The following is a 22,256-nucleotide window of genomic DNA, read 5'->3' as shown; positions in this document are numbered from 1 at the left end:
GTTTTTGCCATACTTTCCCTAAGCTAAGGATGCTAATGCTCCCCTTCAATTTTCCCTCTTGATGATGGTGAGAGCAGAGGTGCAAAGCAGCCCCTCTTACTGGGAAGTGCCTTAGCTATGCCACTTCTCCCATTCTTGTACTAGCTTTAGCCTCTTCCTCAGTAGATCTTTATTATGGGAAAATAATGGATGGAAGAAATTACTTGAATACAATAAAGACTGAGCACTGGTAAGTGTAAAACCTCTCAATGTCCTCAGACTCAGCTACAGGAGCATCCACTCGCTTCTCCAAAGAGCAAGCCCCAGAGACCGGCTTGAGAAGACCTGTGGTGAGGTCCCAAGGGATGCTCTGAAAGCACCTGGCAGAGCTCCTCTGTTCATGTGTGCCAGGGTGTGCACAGAGCTCAGAAGGAGCTGGGGATTCATGGTGTCCCCAGGATTTTAAGTCATTTGTTACACTGCCTGATAGCCTCTTAAGGGTGCAATATAAACTTGTGATTACAGCTGGTGCTGCTTTAATATTGTTAGTTCCATTACTCCCAGGTATACCTTTGGCTAATGCTTCATTGATGGTAGTTTCTGGGAAGAAAACCGAACTCTTCTTGGCTGATGACCAAACTGTGCAAAGCCAGGCCAGCTCTGCCTGCTGTTGACTGTGTAAGGGGCTGCCCTTCTCTCTTAACTATGCACACTCCCAGGCTCCTGGCCCACATCCAATCCAGATAAGAAATTACTGAAAATTGTTACTGTTAACTGGCTATTCTGTGACCTGCATGAAAAGAGTGAAATGACCTCGGGACTAGTCTTAGCACACAGTCGTCTGCCCACAAACCACGGCAGGCAAAAAGCCTTGGTACGCAGACCAAAGGCTGGCAAGACAAGTATTTTCCTGGCGGCTGCTTGCCGCAGATGGGAGGGGAGGCAGAAGCAAGCTGATATGCAGAAGCTCGCCTTGCTGCCTGCTGCGCTTGGTCTGTAACAAGATCTTTATGAGGTGTTAATGTAAAAGTGAGTTGTTATAAACTGAAACCAACCATTGGCTGTTCTCTGCAGGAGGATCTGTGGTAAAGCTGGTATTTGCTGGTGATATCATGTGGTGGTAAGAACAGGAGAAAGCCCTCTTCCATTGGACTCTTATCTCTTAATGTGCTCTGAGGCGGGGATCTCCTGGAGACCCCCGCAGTGCTGGGGCTCTGCTATAGCCACTTGCCCTGCAAGAAGGACCAGCAATGCCATCCTGCCATGGAGATGATGCAGAGTACCCTCACGCCTGCTTCCCAGCGCTTCTCATGGTGTGCAAGCCTTCAAGCAGAATGCATAGCCCTTTCCTATAAAATTACTTTTTTAATAACATGTGAAGAAATTTGGAAGGAGTGTAGCCATGGAGTTGAACCTGATGTTGCCCATGAGGGGTGACAGCTCCTCGCTACATTAAACACTACAGTGCAATAATGCATGGTTCATTGCAAGGAACTATTTTTACCAGGTGCTGGGCTTTATGTGCTTTGGGTAACAAGAAAAGCTTCAGCCTGAGCAACTCAAAATGCCAAAGGAAGGGAATGTGGTTGAAAACTGAAGGATTCTTTCAGCCCAGGGAGGGGGGCAACTAATCCTGATGCCATCCTGCAACTTTTTTCTGCTTCATTAGACATGTCTGTGACCTGTGAAATGCTGCACAGGAAAATGGGAACCTGTCAGTGGATGTAGATATGAGAGGTTTACAGAACTGTGTTTTGTAGCTGCATATTGACAAGCCTGTGCCTCCTGGTGCCCTTGCCTTGCTGCAGCTCTCTTCTTTTTTTGCTTAATTCTCAGAATTCCTCAGCATATTTCTTCTGCCTGAATCTGACTCTTTGGCAGCCCTGTACTTAGGGCTGGTTTGTGTCTTCCTGGGGAGCTGGAGTTTCCATTTTAGGCACTGAATTTCTAGTTATACATCTAAAGAGAAATGATGTGCTTATCAGATATTCCCCATCCCTGCCACAAGTGGTTTGGATAGCAGTTTAGGCAGGCACCCAGGCTTCCTGGAAGCCCCCACAGCAGCCCTTGATTGATGGACACTGAAAGTCCCACTGTCACATGGAGGTGGCTCCAGGCAAGGGAAGCACCTGGCTGAGAAGGCAGATCTGGTGTTACTCTTGCTGCTTACAGGTGACTCTCATGGTCAGAGGGCTTTAATCTCCAAGTCTTTGCTCTGGCACTTTTGCATAAATGGAGCAGAGAGGTCTAGGTGTGAGCTTTTATAGTTGGGAATCTTCTCAGCTTGGTCCAAGCAGTCTTCAGGTGGCTGCAGTTGAAGAGAACAGGAGTAGCCGGGCCAGCTGAAGGTATCTACTGCCTCTGCAGCTGCCAAAGAACCTACCTTGCATCCTCCCTAACGCTTTCTTAAAAGGGAAGAATGATTCAATACCCTTCTCTCTGGTGTAGCCTCTTTAGCAGCTTGATCTGAGAATCTGCTAGTGACTTGTGGTCATCATGGTTGGGGAAAGAAATCCATCTTCTGTTTCTAAAACAGGCATACATCCTTCTCCCTGCACCCTCTTTTCCCTCAAGTGTTTGGAAGGCTCATGACCACTTTGGTTTTTTTTGAAGTGACTTGTATATTCCTGATTTCCCCCTATTTAGTTTCTACTGAAACATTGGCTGAGAGTTTTAAGGTAACCTATGATGCTGACTAAGCTCTTTTTTTCCCCCTAATATTAATATTGCTTAAGTGAAAACTGTTCACAGCTAATTTCTTGCCAATACAGTTACAGTTGATGCTGCTTTAATGTTGCTGCAACAGTATCTTGGGTGATCCAGTGAACTAATGCTGGGAGTTACTGGACTGAGAGCTAAATATTGCTTCTGGAAATACAAAAATGATCAGTGCTCCTAAGGAAGGAAAGCAAACATCCTGCCAAGCAGTAGTAAAACTCTCTAAACAAATGCATTCTGCCATAATGGGACACTTGTGCAGATAAACACAGCAGTCCTGATTTTTCTAAATTGCTTGGAAAAGGTGGCATGCTGTTGTCTTAGGCTGAGAATAGGTATGTGGGAACCTGCATGGGTTTATGCCAGAGTGAATTTTTGGAGGTTGTCTGTGAGGATGAAGCCCCTAAACCCCCACTGGGGAAAGGTACCATGTTACCCCCCCAACCCACCAGCTCCATCTGCTGCTGCCAAGTGTAGAGGAAGACTTAACACCCAGGTCACCTCACAGCTCTCACTCCTATCTGTGGGGCTGCTGAAGAACCATACAGGGCAAAACCTTTGCAAGCAATTTACTAAGCACTTCAATTCCCAGGGCCTTTCAAAGAGCATGTTTATTAGAGCAACTTTGATTGGGGAATGAATTTGAAGCACAATAACTATTGCTCTTGCTTGCAGGCTCTTAAGTAGTACTTGCTGCTAGAGCCTGCATTTTCCTAGGGGTTGTTTTTGCTCTTCAAATGGAATCATGTATGTGGAATAATACTATAGATCTGGATTACAGAGCACCTGCTGCAATTACTGAATTTGGGACTGCTGAGTGATCATACTCCTGAAAATGTCTACCTTCCCAGTACTAACACAGCAGAGAGATGATACACACAGTCCCTGCAAAGTAGGTCAATTTTAATAACCCTTTCCACTTTGTGTTTGCTCAGCATATTCTATAGGCCAGCCCATTTTGCTCCATTTGACTAGTAACATTCACTAAAGCTACTTAAGGGAAGTAACAGCCTCTGCTGTAGTTTTTCATGCCATCATCACTGTGTTTTGTTTCACAGCAATCCATCTCAGCTCTGGCTCACCTCTACTGAAGCAGGTCTTCAGCATGAGCCCAAAAGTAATGGACAATGCTTAGGAGTCTCTGACAATAGTTTCTAAGGGGCAATTCATGTTTGCTTATTGCCTTTAGATAAAGTGTATGTACATGCAGCTGAAGTTGAGTAGGTCAGACTGGGGCACTGTTGTTAACATGTGGGTCTTAAATGACAACACTGTTCTCAGAGATGCAGGTCCCCTGAATAAAGGAACACCAACTTAACTGCTGAGAGTAGCTGCCAGGACAAACAAACTTCAGATACCTGCTCCCTCTTTACCATCCCCTGACTCTCCCATCACCGTAGGCAAGGGCGGCACAGCCTGCAGCACCTTCTGCATGCCCTGGAAAGGAGTTATCAGCACTTAACCTGCCCTGTCTCATATATACCTCTGCATGTCCTCGTACATCATCTCTGCAGTACTTGCACCAAGTGCTGAGTTCATAAAACTTGAATGGGGAAAAAAAAGCAAGCCTGGAGGTTATGCTATGCCTTATTCCCTTCTGCATGTGAAACCTGGTCTAGGAGAACTGCCTCTCTGCTCTATCACTTGTTACTCCCCTCTCCCACCTCCTCGGACAGAAGTTACTTTGGGCATTTCTGGCAAACACATGCATCTTACAGCCCCGAAGCCATTTATAAATAGATTTTTATTTATAAAGTCAATTTACATAAAATATGATACTCTTTTAAAAACTGCATATGTACAACTTAAGAAATCCTAGCAAGTGCATACAAAAATGCCTTCAATACATTTTTTTTTAAAAAAAAAAAACTTCAGTTTTCAGAGAAGTGGACCTTCACACCAGGCAAACTCGGACACCATATTAAGATAAAACATAACTTTACAGCCTTTTACTAAAGTGTTTGGAGAGGGAAAAAAAAAAACCTTTTTATCTAAACCGTGTATGTTCCCAAAACATTCTAGCTGGCAGTGTTCAAGAACAAGGGAATAGGACTTGCTAAAAATAGACCCATTGCCTCACCCTTTTTCTCTAAGGTTTCTTGTACAAAAATAAGTCTTCATACACCAGTGTTCCCACAGGCAGTTCAAGTTACATATAAAATAGAATCTGAGATGATAAAAAATTCCCTCCCCCTCCAGAAACAAGGAAGCATCAAGTGTTTTTAATTTCTTTTTTTTCCACCCCTCCAAAGCAACACCAGAAAGCAGCCGTGGGGGGAAGTGGGGTCGCTCGGGCCTCCTCTCTCCGTCGGCAGCTCCGGGAGGGCAGGTGGAGCCGCTGCCCCGGAGCAGGTAGCGGAGCCCCGCCAGTCATTTACACCATTGCACTTTCCGCAGCCCGAAGACGACGGGTGAACCCGGCGAGGAAAGCAGCCGGCGAGGAAAGCAGCCAGCGGGGTCCCGCCGGGGAGGGGTGGTGGTGGTGTGAGTATTTTGGGGGGGATGCTGGCTGCTGCGGAGAGCGAGGGCGCTGAGGTACTGCAGGCTGAGCGCGGCTGCGGAGAGATTTGCAGAGAGCCCCGATGGGTACGTGCCCCGCTCCCCCGAGCGCCGGGGGACGGGGGAAGCGGCACCCCCCTCCCCGCCGGCTCCCCCCTCACCTCCCGCCGGGTCAGTAGCTCCCGAGCCAGCTGGTGAAGTCCAGCAGCTCCCGGTCCTGGGGGCTGAGCGCCGCGTCGTAGCCGCTCTCCTCGGAGGAGCAAGGCGAGCCGGGCACGGAGGAGGCGAAGGAGGGCGAAGCGGAGGAGTAGCCGCCGCCGCCCTCCCCGACGGCCGCCCGCCCGCGGCCGTCGGGGAAGGCGGCGGCGGCGTCGTGCTCGTCGAGGAGCCGCTGCAAGGCGCGGATGTACTCGACGGCGGAGCGGAGGGTCTCCACCTTGCTCATCTTCTTGCTGGCGGCGCCGTGCGGGACGTGCTGGCGGAGGGCGGCGAAGCCCAGGTTGACCAGCCGCACGCGGTTGCGCTCCCGCTCGTTACGACGGGCCACGGCGGCCGCCGCCGCCGCTCCGGTGCCCGGCAGGGCGGCGAAGGCCAGGCGGCGCTTGCAGCGCAGCAGCTCGGGGGAGGCAGGCCGCCGGCGGCCGCGGGGGGCGGCGGGGGGCAGCGGCGGCAGGGCCCCGCCGTTCATCGCCGGGCGGCCACGGCGGCGGCTGGCGGAAAGCGCGCCAAAAAAATTTTTTTAAAAAAAGGAAGAGCTGAATTCGAAGGGCAGAGAAGGAACAGGGGCGGGCAGCGCGGGGGCGTTCGTCCCCGCCGCCGCTCCGCGCCTCTGCGGCGGGCGCCGCCGCCGGACGGCCCTTATCAACGCGCCGCCGCCGCTCGCGAGCCCCCGCCGGCCGCACGCGCCGCGCACGCCGCGCCACGCGCGCCCGCCGCCGCCGCCGCGCCCCCGCCCGCCCTCCCCGCGCGCGCCCCGCCCCTGCGCGCCCGGCGCGTGGCGCCGCCAGCCCCGGCAAAGCCCGCTTCCCCCTGCCCCGCCGCGGCCGCCCCGCCCGCCAGAACGGGGGTGCGCGCCCTGCCCTCGCTTTGCAGCTTTCGCCTTTAATCGCCGCTCCCATTTCTTTATTTTTAATACGTTCTTCTCCTTCAGTTTTTATGATTATTCTCGCCCCGCCTCCCCCCCGCACACCGGCTCCCCCTGCCCCCGGTGCGGTGCCAGCCCCGGGCCTGTCCCTTCAGATGTGCCGTTCCCCGCGTGGGTGACAGAGTCGGGGAAGAAGGCGGCGGCGCCGGGAGCGCGGCTGACCCCGCGGGGCTTTCCCCGCGGAGCGGCGAGTGGAAGCAGCCCTGCCATCAAACACCGGCGTCGGAGCGGTGCGGGCACCTGGCTGCCGGCTGGCGTTCGTTTTGCAAAGCGAAGGGATACACCGGGACTCTGCTTCGTTACATGTACAAAAAAAAAAAATTTATAGCAGTTGCGTGAGTCCCCTTACAAAGGCCGTTCTCCGCAGGCCGACTTTCCAGGCTTAAATGAGAGTTTCAAGGATAAAGGCATGGAGAGGAGAAGAAAAATGCAAAGATTTTGTGGCTCGGCGGTTGCACCCTGGCTTCCCTTTGCCGTGGCAAGCAACCCTGCTTGGCTGTCCGTCCAGCAAGCCTTGCTTCCAGCTCCGGGGGGAAGAGCAGCAGGGTAAGGTGCTTTCAGTAGCTGAATTTAATGGCGAGGACAAAGGAGCTGCTTCTCGGTATGCCAGGAGCTTGTGGTGAGAAATAACTTGCACGGTGTTTTGCTAAATAAACAGGGTGGGTGGAGGGGGTGCTACATGCACCCACTGCCCAGGGACTGCGGTCCGCTCTTGGCTTCAGCACAGCTTGCAAGCTGTGCTGTCCTTGGGGCCTTGCTCCTGCCCAGCCCTAAAAAACAAACCAAACCAGTGTGATGCTAACCCACCTCCGACAGACCCTTTCACTAGCTTCGGTGGGGTCAGCTCAGGCTCTTTCTGCCTTGTCCCCTGTGCCAGCTGCCAAGCTGGTGCTCATGCAGCCCCTCAGCATGACTGTCGGCAGGAGGTGGAGGGTGCTCATCCACTCGAGGGTCTGCAGCAGCTGTTAATTAGAGAAGTGCTAATTGCCTTCTGCAGGGTCTCCCTCCACCCAGAGGTGTGCAGGCAGGGAGGTTTCAGGCAGTTCAGTTACGGGGCTTCATTTTTTGGCAGGGAGCATAACCCCTTCTCAGGAAGATGCTCAAAGCCAGCGTCTCTGGCAACAACTTGGTGGCAAGAACGTGTGCGTGCCTGCGGCAGAGCCGTCACCGCACAGATAGGTGCCAGTGAGACTAGCCTGAACCGCTCTGGCTAGCCTGAACCGCTCTGGTGCTGCTCCTAGGGTGTACCTAAGCCAAAAACAGTATACTAATACAAAACTAATACAAAACTAATACAAAGAGCCATCCATGATTTCTAGATGTGACACAGAAGGGGCTTTTTTGTACCTGTGTGGGGTATTTAGGGAGCAGCAAGGCTCCACCATGTTGGAAGAGAAACATTTTTCCCAGGGATCGGTTGCAATGGCAGCAGGTTGAAGGAGCGAGCCCTGCTGCAGCATCACAGGCAGCCGGACTGAAATTCCTGGAAGTGACAGGAAGGGGCCTGTGAGTGCTTCACATTTCTGGTAATCCCACTCAAGCACCCATCAGGCTTAGCACCCAAATTCAGTGGCTTTCGAGACGTTCTTGGCTATGCCGTAGACCTGGGGGAAAAATGGTGAGCAGCTGCACGGCTCTTCTGAAGGGTTTGGGAGTGTTTTGCCTGGTGGGTTCCTGGGAAGCGCAGGGGAGCTGCTTGTGCGTATAAACGTGCTTGTGTGCACGAGCAGTCACAGGATCACTTCCTCAGCCCAAGCCATGTAATACTGGGGCTTGTCTTCAGCACCTGCAAAGCTGTCTTGGCAGGCGCAGGGGGCTTCCCTTGTGCTCACTAGCAATAGTGGCTTAGGCAGAAAGGGCATTACTGCAATGAAGTAATATCGATGTTCTTTTATTACCCCATCTTTAATTTCTGATGCAAGCCTTTCTCACAGGAAAGAGGAAGCTGCTGTCTTTGAAGCTTTTCAAGAGAAAACCTTCTGTATCAAAGAGCCACGCTCAAGAGTAATAACTGGATTTTTATCATGCAAAAATAACTACAGGGATTTTTCTTTCATTAATAACACAGTTCAAACATCAGTAAATCCAGTCTCAAGGGAGAGCGTGCAGCCTCCAGCCCCAGTGATTCCGCGCTCAGCTCGGTAACTAACTTAACTTATCCAAATGGGCTTCAGGGCTGCTGATCGCGACGTGTGTTTCCAGCCAGATGTGGCTGCTGGGTCTGGGCCTGAGCGCAGCACAAAGCAACTGCTTACGCTTTCTTAACAATACAGCTGGTTTCCTGATAGTCTGAAGGAAGGTAGGTATATCTCTACTCTGAGAAATGTAATCTTATTTGAAATCTCTTTATAAAGTTAATGACTATGTAAGATCCAGTAGAACAAGACATCATTAAACACTGTCTGTGTTCACAATCAACTTCCTGATCGTAATCTGGGGAGAGAGAGCATCCAGCGATGTGCTACCCATCCCCAGAGGGCGGGGAGAGGAAATGCTCCTCTCCTGGCACAGGTAAGGCAAAAGTGATAAATACATGGTTGGTGTGGACACCTCGTAGCCCTGTGTGGCTTCGACCAGCGTGGTGCAAGGTGGGCGAACTCTGCTCGGAGAGAGGGTAACTCTGCCGTGAAGGGCCTCCAAGCCCTGACGGTACGTGTTATTTCTTGCGTCTGCCAAAGGTGAGGGCAAAACGCTGCCACCTGAGTTGGCACATGTGTCGGTGGGAACACGGCAGACGAGGCGCTGGGTGAGTCCCACCATGACCTGTGCGTTACGGGCAGCTGACGTGAGCTTCTGAGAAAGTTTTTTGCCAAAACTTTCTGGACCTCAGTGGAAAGCAATAGAGGTCCCTTTGTGATAAGGCTTGAGAGAGCAAATGACAGAAATAAATGGTGAGGGGCAGTCAAGCAGCCCCATTCTCTCTGGTGAGCAGGTGAATCCTTGCTTGCCAGGCTGGGCTCTGCTCGCACTGGTTTTGCTGGGAGCAGGGCTAGAGTTGTGTCTTTAGGTCTATCACCAGCACAGCTGGCTCCCAGGCAGTTATGGTTTGCCATTAGATACCATGTGGAAAAGAAAAAATAATTTAGTTTAATTGGGGGGGTGTGGTTTAGAGCTATGAGTACACTTGTTTCACTTTTGGGGGAGAAAGAAGTCTATTTGAGTTTATTCTTTGAAGGGAACTCCCTGTCTTCAGCTTACACTCTTTCCAAATGTTAGATTTCTTGGGCTTGATGAACTTTTTTTAATAACTCTTCTGACACATTTTTTGCTCACCTACAGTTAATTTCAAAATGCCTGGGAATCACTGGAGGATTTCTGAGACACGCTTTGGAAATAATAATAAATAAAAAAGTCATTTGGAGATTTTATGATTTCTCTCCGGTTTTGTTTTTTCCAAGGCAGCCTCCGGCCAGCCTTGTTTCCATTCGCAGCGGAGATGTATGGTGCATCTGAAGCTTGTCAAAGCCCAGCACCTCCCCCTTTTCTCCTGTCCTTCCCTTCTTGAAAAGAGACAGCCCCGGGTTTAAAAGTTGATTTTTAGCTTTGATTGTGCTATATGTGCTATATGAATGCTAAGCAGCCTTTACAATGCATCCTTGTGATGCGCCCGGGAAGGCAGACGTGGGGTGTGAGGTCTCCCTGGCTTCCTGTCATTCATACAGCTTTGGTGCGGTTTGATATGGGCATGTTTTATTTACAAGCGAGCTCTAGGGTGAATATAGCCGTGTTACGGGCAGTAGCTGAGGGACCGAATGGGCTGAGCCAGTGACACTTATAAATCTGCCACATTTTGAGCTATTTTCTACCATGGAGGAGAGGTATTTTCCCTAACGGTGGTGTGGGCTGGTAAAGGAGGAGGCTCCTGAGAGGTGGCAGGGATCTGTCACAGATGTGTCCTGCCTGGACGACGGGTCTAGTTTTGCCTCCTAGGGCAACCTCCTCTCCCCTGCCTCCAGCCCATCCTTTCATGGGAGCACGAGCAGCAGCACCCCAAAGCCAAGGGGGAGGTTTCTCTTACCTAGTGCCTGGCTGGAGTTCAAGCAGCTGGGGCTGGGGTGCTGCTGTTGCTTCACTGGGGGCTGCACCGATGGAGAGAGAGCCAGAAAAGTGGACGGCGAGAAAGCACTAGCATGAATTCAGCCTCTTCTCCTCCTTTTATGTTTAGTCTCCCAAGTTCACCCCATGCATCAAATCCCTCAGCTCTTTTAGGATGTCCATCTGACAGTGTGGGCAGTTTTTCCCTCCAGCTCGGAAGAGGGTTAGAGGTTTTTAGGTCTGCAAAAAATATGATCTGGCTTTGTTCCCTTTTTTACATAAATCCTTTCCTTCTGGACGAGGTGGCACTTCCTTCCGACACCCGTGCAGCTGAGGATGCCGGTATGTATTTTCACAGCCTAACAGAAGGCTGCAAGCTGCCACAAGGCTAGAGAAAGAGGGCACCTGGGATCCCTGGGGTATTTTCAGCCTCCCTACCCTCTTTCCATGCTCTGGCTGATAAGCAGAGATAAGGGAGGAAGCCGCAGGCGGGAGCTGTGGTCACCTTGTGGTTTTGCACCACATTTGGGAGCGATAAGTTGTGTTCTTGCAAAGAGGATCAACTGATAAAACCTGCCAGGGTGGGCAGGAGTCCGACTCTTGCCCAGAAAGCCACGCTGCCGTCCAGCTTGCACACCGGCTGTGAGGATGGTTCCCCAGTGTGCCTCCAGCCCTGCCTCTCTTCCTGCTGGGATGGGGCTGGGGGGACACCCTCCTTCTCACCAGGGCTCCCTGGGTAGGGAGCTGCTGAGGCAAGCATATACCAGTGACATGGCACCCAGAGGAAACTTAATCCTGGAGAAAGTGAAGTATTGTAAAGACCCCCTTTTGGCTGCCACAGGTAAGATAAGCACGCATGCTCCCTCTGCGCTCACTTCAGTAGTGCTCTTGCATGTGCCGAATGTGCTTGCTTCAATCACAGCCCAACCTCTTAATGCCCCAGGTCTACTAATGCTCCTACAATTGACTTTCTTTTGGGGGAGGGAGTAACTTCTTTTGCTCTTTATTACTTGCTGATGTTAGAAATTCACATTTTCTGCCCCAAAGAGAAATCTTTCAAGCCATACCTATATGGGATAAAGAGTAAGATGGAGGAAAGAGAAACAGCAGAAAATGCCTCCGCCCCCAAATCCAGTGCAGTGCTGGAGCAGGTAATCGAGGGAGCAGGCACAAAGGCAGAGCACCGAGCACTGGCGGTGGGAGAAGCATCTGAAGCATCAGAGGACATCGGCAAACTACCAGGAATAGGCATTCACAACCAAACCAGAGGAAACATCTGTTTAAACCCAGGTGTTTAAAGTTACAGACGTGCTTTGAGAGCTTGGTGAGGCAGTGAAGGTGCCTGTTTTTATGGCTGGAGAAAAAAGGAGGTAGAGCATCTTTTGTGGAGAGACTAGGAGCACTTCCAAGGGGTGTAGATGATTTTGTGACCTCTCAGGTGGTCCTGCAGTGAGGTGCGGGGCTCCTGTACGGACAGAGGAGACCTTTGTGGAGCTGGGAAGGGAACTGCCCATCAGTTCCCTTCAGAAGGGTTTCTGCTGGCCTGTGGGGACCTCTAGTGTGAGATGTGCCTTTGCACAGGTCTCCAGTAGCGTGCGTTTGGGGTTGGGGAAGGAAACTGGGGTTTAGGGGAAAACGAAGATGGGCTGCATGGTTTTTCTCATGTCCCTTGCTGTAAACAGGCTCCAGGTGTGCTCATGGTGTGCACCACGGCTGCGCCCTCGCTTCTAGCTCTCCGTCGCTCTTGGTCGGGCTTCTGTAGCTGGTTTTACACACAGAGCTTTGCTTCATACCTTCTTGCAACCCCTCCTGTAACTTTAACCTGTAACTCCACCTGTGGACCAACCCTGCTGCCTTTATACCCGCGCCCCTTTGGTGGTCATTCCCCTTGAAACGCAGGTGAGAACACAACCGTCTGTCCTGTAGCGCCAGAAGAAATGGTGGGTGCTAACAGCTCTGTGTTGGGATGCAGTCCTAACTCCACCACAGTGTTTTATAAGGCACTTTCCCCACCTGGCACATGGTGGGGACCATGTGGACACGGTCACTTTGCAGCTGTACTCCTGTCCCCGGGGGGTCTGCGCTGCTACAGATGGCATCTGGTTCCTGCTCCTGGACATGTGTGGCTGGTCATCAGCTGCCTCCCCAGCCTGTTGCCCTCTCTCTGTAGTCCTCTCCCCACTGCTCTCCTTCCCTGCTGTCCATCTGTTGGTCTTTCTCAGATGGTTTCCAGCTGGTGGCTGGAGTAGGAAGCTCTGTGTGCACATGGGTACATCTGTGTCTCCTGCTGGGTATCAGTGAGCCCCACCAGGGCAGGGACCCATGAGCCATGGGGGATACCTCTTTTTGGAAACGGCTGTGGCAGCTCTCATTGGTGTCTCGGGAGGTTGCAACGAAGGTGTTTTGCAAGAAAGCTTGCAAGAAAGCTAGTGATGTAGTCAGAAAATCATGTCATGCTTTTTCCTGTGCTCATGGCTTTGTGCAACTCACTTTCTCTTGCTTCTCTTTGCTCTACAAAATGCATCTTCCTTCCTTTTTTCATTCCCCTCCTCTTTCTTCTTTGTAATTTTCCCGTAGCTACAGTTACTGACATGGGATGGTTTTACCTTTTTCCTCCCATTCTTTGCCACCTGGGGGAGAGTGCGGCTATTTTCCATTACTCCATTTCACCTCTTTTCCACGAGTCTAGCTCTGAAACTAGGGATGATTAAGGCACTTGGTCATTCAGTCTCCCTTTGGCCAGATTGTTCTTGAGGCTTCTTTGCGATTTACTTTCAGGAAATATGCATCCAGCAGGCAGCTGGTTTTGAAGAGCACAAGTCACCTGCGTCTTCTGTAGCCATGGGTCCATGGGGTCTTCAGTGCTAAGAGAGGGGAAAGGAGGGAGTCAAAATATCCATGGATGGCGAGGGTCTCCTGAGCAGGGGGTTATATTTACATATAGCCATTTTCCTGAATAAAATACTACCAAAGGGATTTTTTTCCCTCATCTGCAAATAAAAGTTTTGATAGAGTCTCAGGCAAAGGTTATTGCTGTGTGGTGGTTTTTAAACGTGGAGGGAAGACTCTTATGCAGATCTGTTTGGGGGTTTTGATGTCTTCTTTAAACAACAGGTTATTTTTTTCTAAATAACATTTTCCTAAACTTTTTCCCAAGATACTTTTTATGCAGATTTTAAAAAAATAGTTAGTGACAATGTTCATTACGCAAAACTGTGTCCCAGTGAAAGCGACAAACAGAGTATTTTGATACTGACTCTTGATTGAACAGTTCCAAAAATTTTTTTAAGGAGCTTTACTCCAAACTCCATGAAAGGCTGTTTTTCTGTATGCTTTTCCTCCTTTCCTAGCTGGCTGCGTGTCGGAGCTGATGGCAGCCCACCAAGAGCCCAGGCAGAAGGCAGCTGCTCTAAACAGGATTTAATAATTGGGCAGGAGGAGGTGCATCGGCATGTGGTGGGGACTACACTTCCCGAGAGGCCCCGCTGTGGCCATGCCTCCCTTTGGTGGAAACCCAGGCTTTATCAAGAGCTGGAGGGACCAACTGCCAGCTCTCTCTGAGGACAAGCAGCCATGGGACTGAGGTGCAGGATGAGGACCACCAAGTGCCAGCTGCTGGTGACCAGCCTCTGTGTCATGGTGAGCACGCAAGTTTGGGGGGATCTCTGCAAAATTGGGGCAAGGTGAACTGTTGCCTTTCCCATTCCTGCTCGGAGAGGGTCAGGTTTTCCCACGTTCGGTTTTTCGCGGGCGGAGGGCAAGGAAAGCCAACTGCCTGAGTTATCGTTGCGCCTGGGTGGTTATCACCGGCCGCCAGCATCGCCCCCCCTCCGCTGATAGACTTCTGGTTTCTCAGGGCTGTCATGCTGCTGCAGCTCTTTCACAACCCGGCGGCTGCCTTGAAGGAGAAAGGAAAGGTCGCTGCCAGCAGAATGGGTGGTTTTCAGCAAAAATATATTTGCTTCTGTCTCCTTGGAGCAAAAGAGGGAGGATGGACCTGCTACAGTCACACTTGTTGCTGGGTGGGTGCTCAGCTGCAGGTGGGATCGGTGAGGGCAGGAAACTGCAGGACTTCGATGGAAGTGTATGTGAGCAACCTGTGGATCTGCACCGCAAAGCGAAAGCAATTCTAGGGAGCCTTTTAATCACCTTTTGAAGCAAATTCAAGGGGAGCTTCTTGACATCTGCTGTTAGAGCTGATGGGAAATAGTGGAAACTTGGGAACGCTTCTCATGGATGTTTTTCAAGTATGTGCTTGTTGCCTTTTCATCAAAACTTGCAAGCTTAAAAAATAATAATAATCTGTATTCAGTTCAAAGAGGGTTGGTGGCTTGGAAAGAGTGTAATTAAGAAGTGATGCCCTATTTTGGGCCACACGTGAAATTTATAGTTTGTCCAAATTTCAACATTTCAGGGCCGCTGGCTGTAGTGGCTGTACGTTGTTCTCTCTTCCAAACAGCAGAATATGTCATTTGGAGAAAATCAAAGGAGGATTGGTGCCAAATGTGTTTAGGGAAGATGCTAAGGTACAGTCGCTGTGGATGGCAAGAATCATGTTATTGCTGTTGGGAGGATTTTAGACTGGTGTTTCTCAGAAATCTGAGCTAACAGTGTTGCACTTAGCATTTTGCTGGGCGTGGATCGAGATATGCAGTAATGCACAACATGAAGGATCAGTAGGTGCCACAAATGGGGTTATTTATAAGCAGAAAATGCTACAGTTTGGATGTATTTACTCTCTGAAACTATAACTCTCCAGCAAAAGCTATTAGTCTACTCTGGAAGAAAATGTCATACAGTGGCGATTATGTTGACACCAGACTCACTTTTGACACAGGGATAGCTGCCTTGTGTTTCCGTATTGTAAAGGCACAAAATGCTGAAACCTTATCTTGGGACCTAGGAGTGGCCTCACATCTTGTATTTCTAGGTTCATTACACTAGAGTTGGAGCTGTTTTTAACTGTCCCGCTGGCGGTGCCTCTGTCCCAGCTCTGCCACCAGTCATGCTGCAAGGACCCCTCCCCTAGAGCCAGGTGCCATCAGAAATGTTCCCTCTCCATCACCTGGACTTGCTCTGGGCAACACAGAGGGCAACATGCTGGTAGTCACCCTGTGCCTTAGGCATACCAGTGCTGTCAGGGATGGGACAGAAACATGGATGGCCCAGCAACATGTTGCGGAGACAGAAACCAGCACGGATTACTTAGAGTAGTACAACACCCAGCTCTTTGCACTCTACAATAGGAAATACAGCCAACAGCAGGCAACAGGACTAGCAGTGCGAAGAGCAAAGCAGAGAACACCATCCCAGCCCAAAACTACTCTTGAAGCTGGGAGCCCTCATAACTGCACGTGCGTACCCTGCAGAGCTGTGTGGGACTGCATGAGTGTGCTGCAAGAGCATCGATCCTCTAGGCTTTCTTCACGTGGTGGGAATTTCATCCACATACAGTGGCCAAGACACTGCAGGCAGCATGGAGTCACACACACTCATTCTGCAAGAGAGAAACAGAGCTTTAGTATGTTTAAGTGTCCAGGGTTTGTCCTTTTATGTGCATTTTGGGGTACATGCAGTGGTCTTTGGATGGACAGGCTGTCTGCATCTGCATGGGGCTCAGGAGTATCCAGATACACGCAAAGCTTTGGCTTTGTGTGCACTCAGCAGGGGCTGCTGCCTTGTCAATCCCTTCCTAAAAACCTTCTTTTCCAGCTGCTGGGGTTGTCCATTGCCACACTGAGCACAGTCACCCACTACGGGCTCCATTTCACCCTCATCAGTGACATTTCCCTGGAGAGCAACTCCTACAGGGTCATCCACCACGCAGGTACGTTGCGGTCGCATCCCAGCGAGACCTTTGGTGAACCCAGGAGCTGCAAAATCCCCCAGAGCAGTCAAAGGAAATGCAGAGGCATCACAGAAGGAGACGGGCTGGCTTTTGGAGGATTCACTAGAGCTAATGCAGTCCCACAGACACTTTTTTCTGTATCAGACCCACATGCCTGGCACTGAAGGGTGTTGTGGGAGCCCAGGGTGCTCAGGTGCTGCTGCATTTGCTCCTGTCCCTCTATTCACTGTCTCCCCATCCTTTCCCTGTTCTGCAGTGAAAGCACGGGGCGGGGGTCAGCCAAAGACAGACCTAAAGGTGCAGTGGGGCTGGAAGGGCCCTGGGAGTGTGGGAAGAGGGACTGTTACAGGCGTTGTAGCAGAGCATAGAAAATTGAAGCTGGGAGGAGAAATGCATGGAAACACCTATTTTTGGAGGAAATGTAGGGTTTTTTCCCTACACAAGGGAGAAATATAAACTGAGTCTTGGGTACAAGGCTAGAGCAAAGAGATGAGAACAGCCTAGACACTAAAATACTTTGCTTGCCTCTGCTGCACTTGGATCTGCTTCTTCTCCCAAGCTATACTCTGGGCTTAAACATGCTCTTACCCTCTCTAGATCCTGGTTCTCAACTTCAGTTTAACAAGGCCGGTGTAAAACCCATGTTAGTCCAAAGCTAAGGTACAGCCCTCCCCCTTTCCCACACACACCAGGGACTATATAGATTGGACTTAATGCAGCCTTGCAGGCTCTCCCTTCCCAGCCACCCCTCTCCAGCGATGTTTCCACTTGCTTTGCTTGCAAGTGTTACGTCTTTGGACGGTTAGCCCTGAGTGAAGGTTGCAAAGCCCTTCGCAGCGCTGTGGTCCCTGAGCCCTACCCTGGGGTACCGGCTGTGACCCTGCCTTAGCCAGGAGGAAACCGGAGGGCAAGTGTTGCACCAGATTAGCAGTGCATGAAGTCCTGATAGGGGCCATGGGACAGCTGCTGCGCATCAGCACCCCCCATTCAGGGGGATCCTTATCGGAGCACTGAAATTATTGACAGCTTGTGGTCTGTTGGGTGGACAGACACCCTTTTAGGGTGCTTCGCTCTGCTGGAGCTGTGGGAACCACTCAGAGGTTTAGAGCCCTGCTGGACAAGCAAAGCATACACAGATGGGGGGTACTGAATAAATTATAAAACAATTTCAGTTTGGCAACATGGTCCTCTTGGACGAGCTCCCCAAAATGCACTTTTTGGCCCCTCTCTGGGCGAAAGCATCAGACCAGGCCTCTGTTAGCCCCAAAGTCTTGGTGTCTGACCGCAGCTCCCATGTCCGACTTCCTTCCAGCTTTCTACTTTGGGATCTGCCTCAGCATGACTCTGATCCTCGCAGCCCTGCTGAGCTCTGCTGCCACGGTGCGGGAATCGCAGTGCCTCACCGCCATGGTGCGTATCAGGAGGGACTGCCTGGGAGGGGCTTTTTGTAACCTTGGGCTGATACCCTTAAAATGTGGTGCTGGGGGCTGTTTTGCCTTGTGCCCAGGAGCATGCATGCCTGGGGAAGGATGTCCTGTTGCTCCACCCTGTGCTGCAAGGGGACATTTTTGTAAAAGGCATGACCTTGCAGAGCTCTTCCAGCTGAGGACTGCATCCTTCTGCACCTTGTTTCTTTTGCCAAGGTGCTGTGTATGCAGCTTTCAGAGAAGGGTCAAAGGGAGGTGTTTTTCTGCCAAAGCAATTGCAGTGATGACGATTCCCAGCATTTTTTTTTTTCTCACCAAGTCAACACGTGGTTTGTGTGGGAAAATCTTAGCAGTGCGATTTTGAGTCCCACGTTGTTCCTCTGACTTGTGACAGCAAAGTTAGCCTCCCTCTTTCCCCCCTCACTGCAAACATCCACCACAGTGATGGTGCAGGGTGTATAAAGCATTGCAGCAGGCACGGGGGCTTTGGGCTGGACCCTCAGTTTCAGCCTCCAAGGAGAAGGCAGAAGGGTACCACAAGAACTGAACTGCCACCTTTCTCCTCTCCATCATCCATAGCGAAGTGCCTGTTTGAGCCCGGACCGCTCCAGCATTAGTAAACTGGACTGTGAGCTCAGGTCCAGGCTGCACACAGGGTTTAGTCTGAACACAGCAGCTTCCAGCCTCGAGGCTGGAGGGATGAGCAGAAAAGCACTGCTCACTGCATGTTCGCCTGTGTTGTAGGAAGGGCAGAAGTTAACAGGTAGGTTGCTGTGCATGAAGCTGTGCTTAATATAAAATAATTGCACTGCTGTCATACATAAACTAGCTTTCAAGACATTTATCTTGATGAAGATGATGAAGGGATGAAGGGATCGAGTGCACCCTCAGTAAGTTTGCAGATGACACCAAGATATGCGGGAGCGTTGATCTGCTTGAGGGTAGGAAGGCTCTACAGAGGGATCTGGACAGGCTGGATCGATGGGCCAAGGTTAATTGTATGAGGTTTAACAAGGCCAAGTGCAAGGTCCTGCACTTGGATCACAACAACCCCATGCAACGCTACAGGCTTGGGGAAGAGTGGCTGGAAAGCTGCCCAGCAGAGAAGGACCTGGCGGTGTTGGTGGACAGCCGCCTGAATATGAGCCAGCAGTGTGCCCAGGTGGCCAAGAAAGCCAATGGCATCCTGGCTTGTATCAGAAATAGTGTGGCCAGCAGGACTAGGGAAGTGATCGTGCCCCTGTAGTTGGCACTGGTGAGGCCGCACCTCAAATACTGTGTTCAGTTTTGGGCCCCTCACTACAAGAGAGACATTGAGGTGCTGGAGCGTGTCCAGAGAAGGGCAACGAAGCTGGTGAAGGGTCTAGAGCACAAGTCTGATGAGGAGCGGCTGAGGGAACTGGGGTTGTTTAGCCTGGAGAAGAGGAGGCTGAGGAGAGACCTTATTGCTCTCTACAACTGCCTGAAAGGAGGTTGTAGCGAGGTGGGGGTCGGTCTCTTCTCCCAAGTAACGAGTGATAGGACAAGAGGAAATGGCCTCAAGTTGCGCCAGGGGAGGTTTAGACTGGATATTAGGAAATTTTACTTCACTGAAAGGGTTATCAACCATTGGAACAGGCTGCTCAGGGAAGTGGTTGAGTCGCCATCCCTGGAGGTATTTAAAAGACGTTTGGATGAGGTGCTTAGGGACATGGTATAGTGGTGGACTTGGCAGTGTTAGGTTTACGGTTGGACTCAATGATCTTAAAGGTCTTTTCCAACCCATACGATTCTGTGATTCTGTGATCTAATCTATGTAATTAGAGAAAACGATACTGATGGTGGAATGAGAAGCAGACACCTTTAAAACTTAGTGCAAAGCAGCTACTGAAGTTAATGTTTTCACTTTCTCATGACGCAGTCTTCCTCTCTCTGTCTGAGACGCTCAAAGGGGCCTGAGTGACACAGTTCCCATGAATACTGCTAGCAGAGTACATATAATTCCCCTCTCTTTCGCTGAAGTATATTTTCATGCGTGCCTGCAATTACAACATCTAAAACAACAGATGGGTATGTGCAGGCTAGGGAGATTGTCAGGGCTGCCTGAAAATATAGTTGAACTTCTCTGTAATGTGTATTCGGTTGCCCTACTCTGTGTGCAGTATGGTTTGGGACATGCCGCTAGTAAAAGACGTTAAAATTATAGCTGTTTCCTGAAGGGATAGTTGAAGAAAAACATATCCAGCGAACTCCAGCGTTGCTGTCCCTCCTCCAAGGGCCACCTGATGCTGCTCTCTTTTCCCCTTGCCGTGGGTGTCAGGGCGAGCAGGTCCTTTTCTCCAGCGCCCCGTGGACTCCCCCAGCCTGGCCGGTTTGGAGTAACACAGCCAAGCTCTGGCCACCAAAGAAACCCCTGGCTGGCAGAAACCCCAAACTAGCTATTTACTTTTCTCTGTGGTTCCTAGGGCATCCTGTTCCCTTTGCTTTAGCATCCACAGTCTGGTCCTCTGGGGGAGGTGGCCGTCTTCATTTTGGATCTCTGATGATACCGTTGCAGTGAAGACACGGCATCATCTGCCTGTGGGAAGAGGAGGAAGGCTGCGAGGCGCTTTCTCCGCGGCTGTGGCAACGAGGCATTCCTCCCACTCCGCTCTCAGCAGGGATGACGGGGTGCCCCTTGGTTGCCTTCAAGCTGCGTTTCCACCCTCTCCGGCAGCGTGTGAAGGTGCAGGGCGGGGTGCAAGGGCGGGCAGCTCGCACCGGGCGAGGGGCCGCTCCACCGCGGCGCTTTCCCGGCAGCGGCCGGCCCGGCTGCGCCTCGGCCGCTGGAGGGGGCCGCGGGCCCGCCGAGCTCCCCGCTCCCCGCCGCGCCGGGCCGTGGCACTCGGCGCCGGGAGCTGCCGGGGAAATGCACTGGGCAAGGGAGCAGCCGCCGTAACCACTACCGGGGGTGGCATGTCCCCAGCCCTTCAGAAATTACCGGGGGGCGCTGGGAAATGCCCAAGAGCTGGTCACCAGCAACTTTATCCTCTGCTCCTCCTTGTTCAAGGAGCTCATCGGCACCTGAAATCACAGAGGGGAGCTTTGCTTGCTCCTATAAATTGCCCCCCCCCCCGGTCTAACTGTCAGTATCTTACGGCAAGGGCCAGCCTGCTCCTTGTTTTCCCACCAGTTGCTACCCCCTCCCAAGGCTCTTATTTAATCTCTGATCTGCAAGCAAGAAAAGCAGGCAGGGAGAGCCAGCCCCTGATGGCTGCGGTGAGATGTAATCGCAGGCAGGAGTGGGGCTCAGCCCTGTGGGGCTCTGAAACTCGGCGGCGTTGCATCCTGCCCTGCTGATCCCCGCTGGGCTGTAGCTGGCAGAACTGTGCAGCCCACTGCTTGTAGCTTTTTTTTCTGGTTGTTAATAGAGAGGATTTTTCACCTTCCCCCACTATTGATTTTAAAGGACTTTTCCTCCCCTGCAAAGTGTGTGTCTTGTTTAGAAGACCATTTAATTCACTCTTTAATCAAAGAGGGAAGACACCAGATTATTGGTGCCTGACATCTGTGGCTGTATAGGAAACCGAGCCACGCTCAGGGGATGTCTGCATCAATGTGGCTAATCCACCACAATGCCCCTTGATAAACCAGCTATCCTGGGGAAATGCTAGCCAGGATGCAGATGGGCTTAGAGGAGCATTACCCTGGTCATTGGCTTGGGTGGATCCCATCTCCTTCTTGTGCCTCAGTTTCTCTACTGACTTTTTTTTTTTTTTTTTTTTTTTTGGGTCTATTTAAATCATAAGTGCTCACCTTGCCTGGCTATCTGGAGGTTTGTGTGTATACAGAGGAGGGGCCTCGGTCTTTGCAGGCCTTACTGGTGCTGCCCTAATAATGATAATGGGTACACAGTGGTTAGAAACCAGAACAGGTCAAATTGGTTAAAGCACACATATCTCAGGAGTTTGTCCTGTAGCTGCATTAGCAGCATCACCAGACCTGACAGATGCCACTGTGCCTCCACTGACACTTGCGAGGAAGCTGGTTTCTAGAGAGTAACTGAGAACTTAAGGATAAAAAAAAAGGTTCTAAAATCCTGGACTATTATCCCCAAAGCTCCTCTTAAACAGGGAGAGTAGTGACAGGTTTATTGACTGTCCTCCAGCTATAGTTCTGGCAAGCTCTGCTTTTTGGTGATCCGTGGTCCATCATGCAGTCAGTCCTGAACATAAACATCCTGCAGCTCTCATGGCCCCTGAAGGCCATATCACTATTGAAGGGGAGGAGAAGGAAGGAAAACTGCCGTTTTGCTGTACAAAGGAAAGACTCTGGCTCCAGTGGGGTCTAAGGCATGGTGTGCTGGTATCTGGTCAGACAGAGAGAGGGGAGGGGAAAAAAAAAGCAGGGACCACATGCCAACCAGAATATCCCAGATGAAATTCTTATACCTTAACTTTCCAGCCTAAAAAAAACGTTCTTCTAGAGCAAAATTTGTGTTCAGGAGCAGCTGTTCCAAGCACCAGTTTCAAACAATTTCTGTGGTAAAAAAGCCTCAGTGAATGCCCGATATAACCCAGTTTTTCACTGAGAGTGATGTGCCAGTAGGGCCAGCACACAGCACAGGCTGTTTGCTTTACTGTTCCCA

The 22,256-nt window shown here is 51.0% G+C and overlaps 2 protein-coding genes across 5 annotated transcripts in view; one reads left to right on the top strand and one right to left on the bottom strand.

Annotated features, from left to right (window-relative positions):
• Positions 1–5,115: 5,115 nt before the first annotated feature.
• On the bottom strand, positions 5,116–5,884 carry ASCL2 (achaete-scute family bHLH transcription factor 2). Its single transcript, XM_072865613.1, has 2 exons — positions 5,358–5,884; positions 5,116–5,252 (listed from the first exon to the last, which is right to left on the bottom strand). Exon 1 carries the CDS (start codon positions 5,882–5,884, stop codon positions 5,369–5,371), a length of 516 nt encoding a protein of 171 aa, XP_072721714.1. The 3' UTR covers positions 5,116–5,252; positions 5,358–5,368.
• A 7,992-nt stretch (positions 5,885–13,876) lies between these two features.
• TSPAN32 (tetraspanin 32) overlaps positions 13,877–22,256 on the top strand; it is a 33,580-nt gene continuing 25,200 nt past the window's right edge. For 3 of the 4 annotated variants that reach the window (XM_072864635.1, XM_072864633.1, XM_072864632.1), the window contains exons 1-3: positions 13,877–14,014; positions 16,088–16,202; positions 17,536–17,633. In XM_072864635.1, coding sequence (XP_072720736.1) covers positions 13,949–14,014; positions 16,088–16,202; positions 17,536–17,633 — 279 coding nt within the window. In that variant the 5' untranslated portion in view covers positions 13,877–13,948. The remainder of the gene's footprint in view (positions 14,015–16,087; positions 16,203–17,535; positions 17,634–22,256) is intronic. The other variant, XM_072864634.1, reaches the window with a different exon arrangement.

The sequence above is a fragment of the Ciconia boyciana genome, chromosome 6 (genome assembly GCF_034638445.1).
Source record: "Ciconia boyciana chromosome 6, ASM3463844v1, whole genome shotgun sequence".
In the NCBI taxonomy this organism is placed as follows: domain Eukaryota; kingdom Metazoa; phylum Chordata; class Aves; order Ciconiiformes; family Ciconiidae; genus Ciconia; species Ciconia boyciana.
This window is presented reverse-complemented; position numbering and strand designations above follow the sequence as displayed.

What these genes read in the sequence shown, in the direction of transcription:
- ASCL2 (XM_072865613.1), bottom strand. Translation starts at nt 5,884, where the DNA reads ATGAACGGCGGGGCCCTGCCGCCGCTGCCCCCCGCCGCCCCCCGCGGC.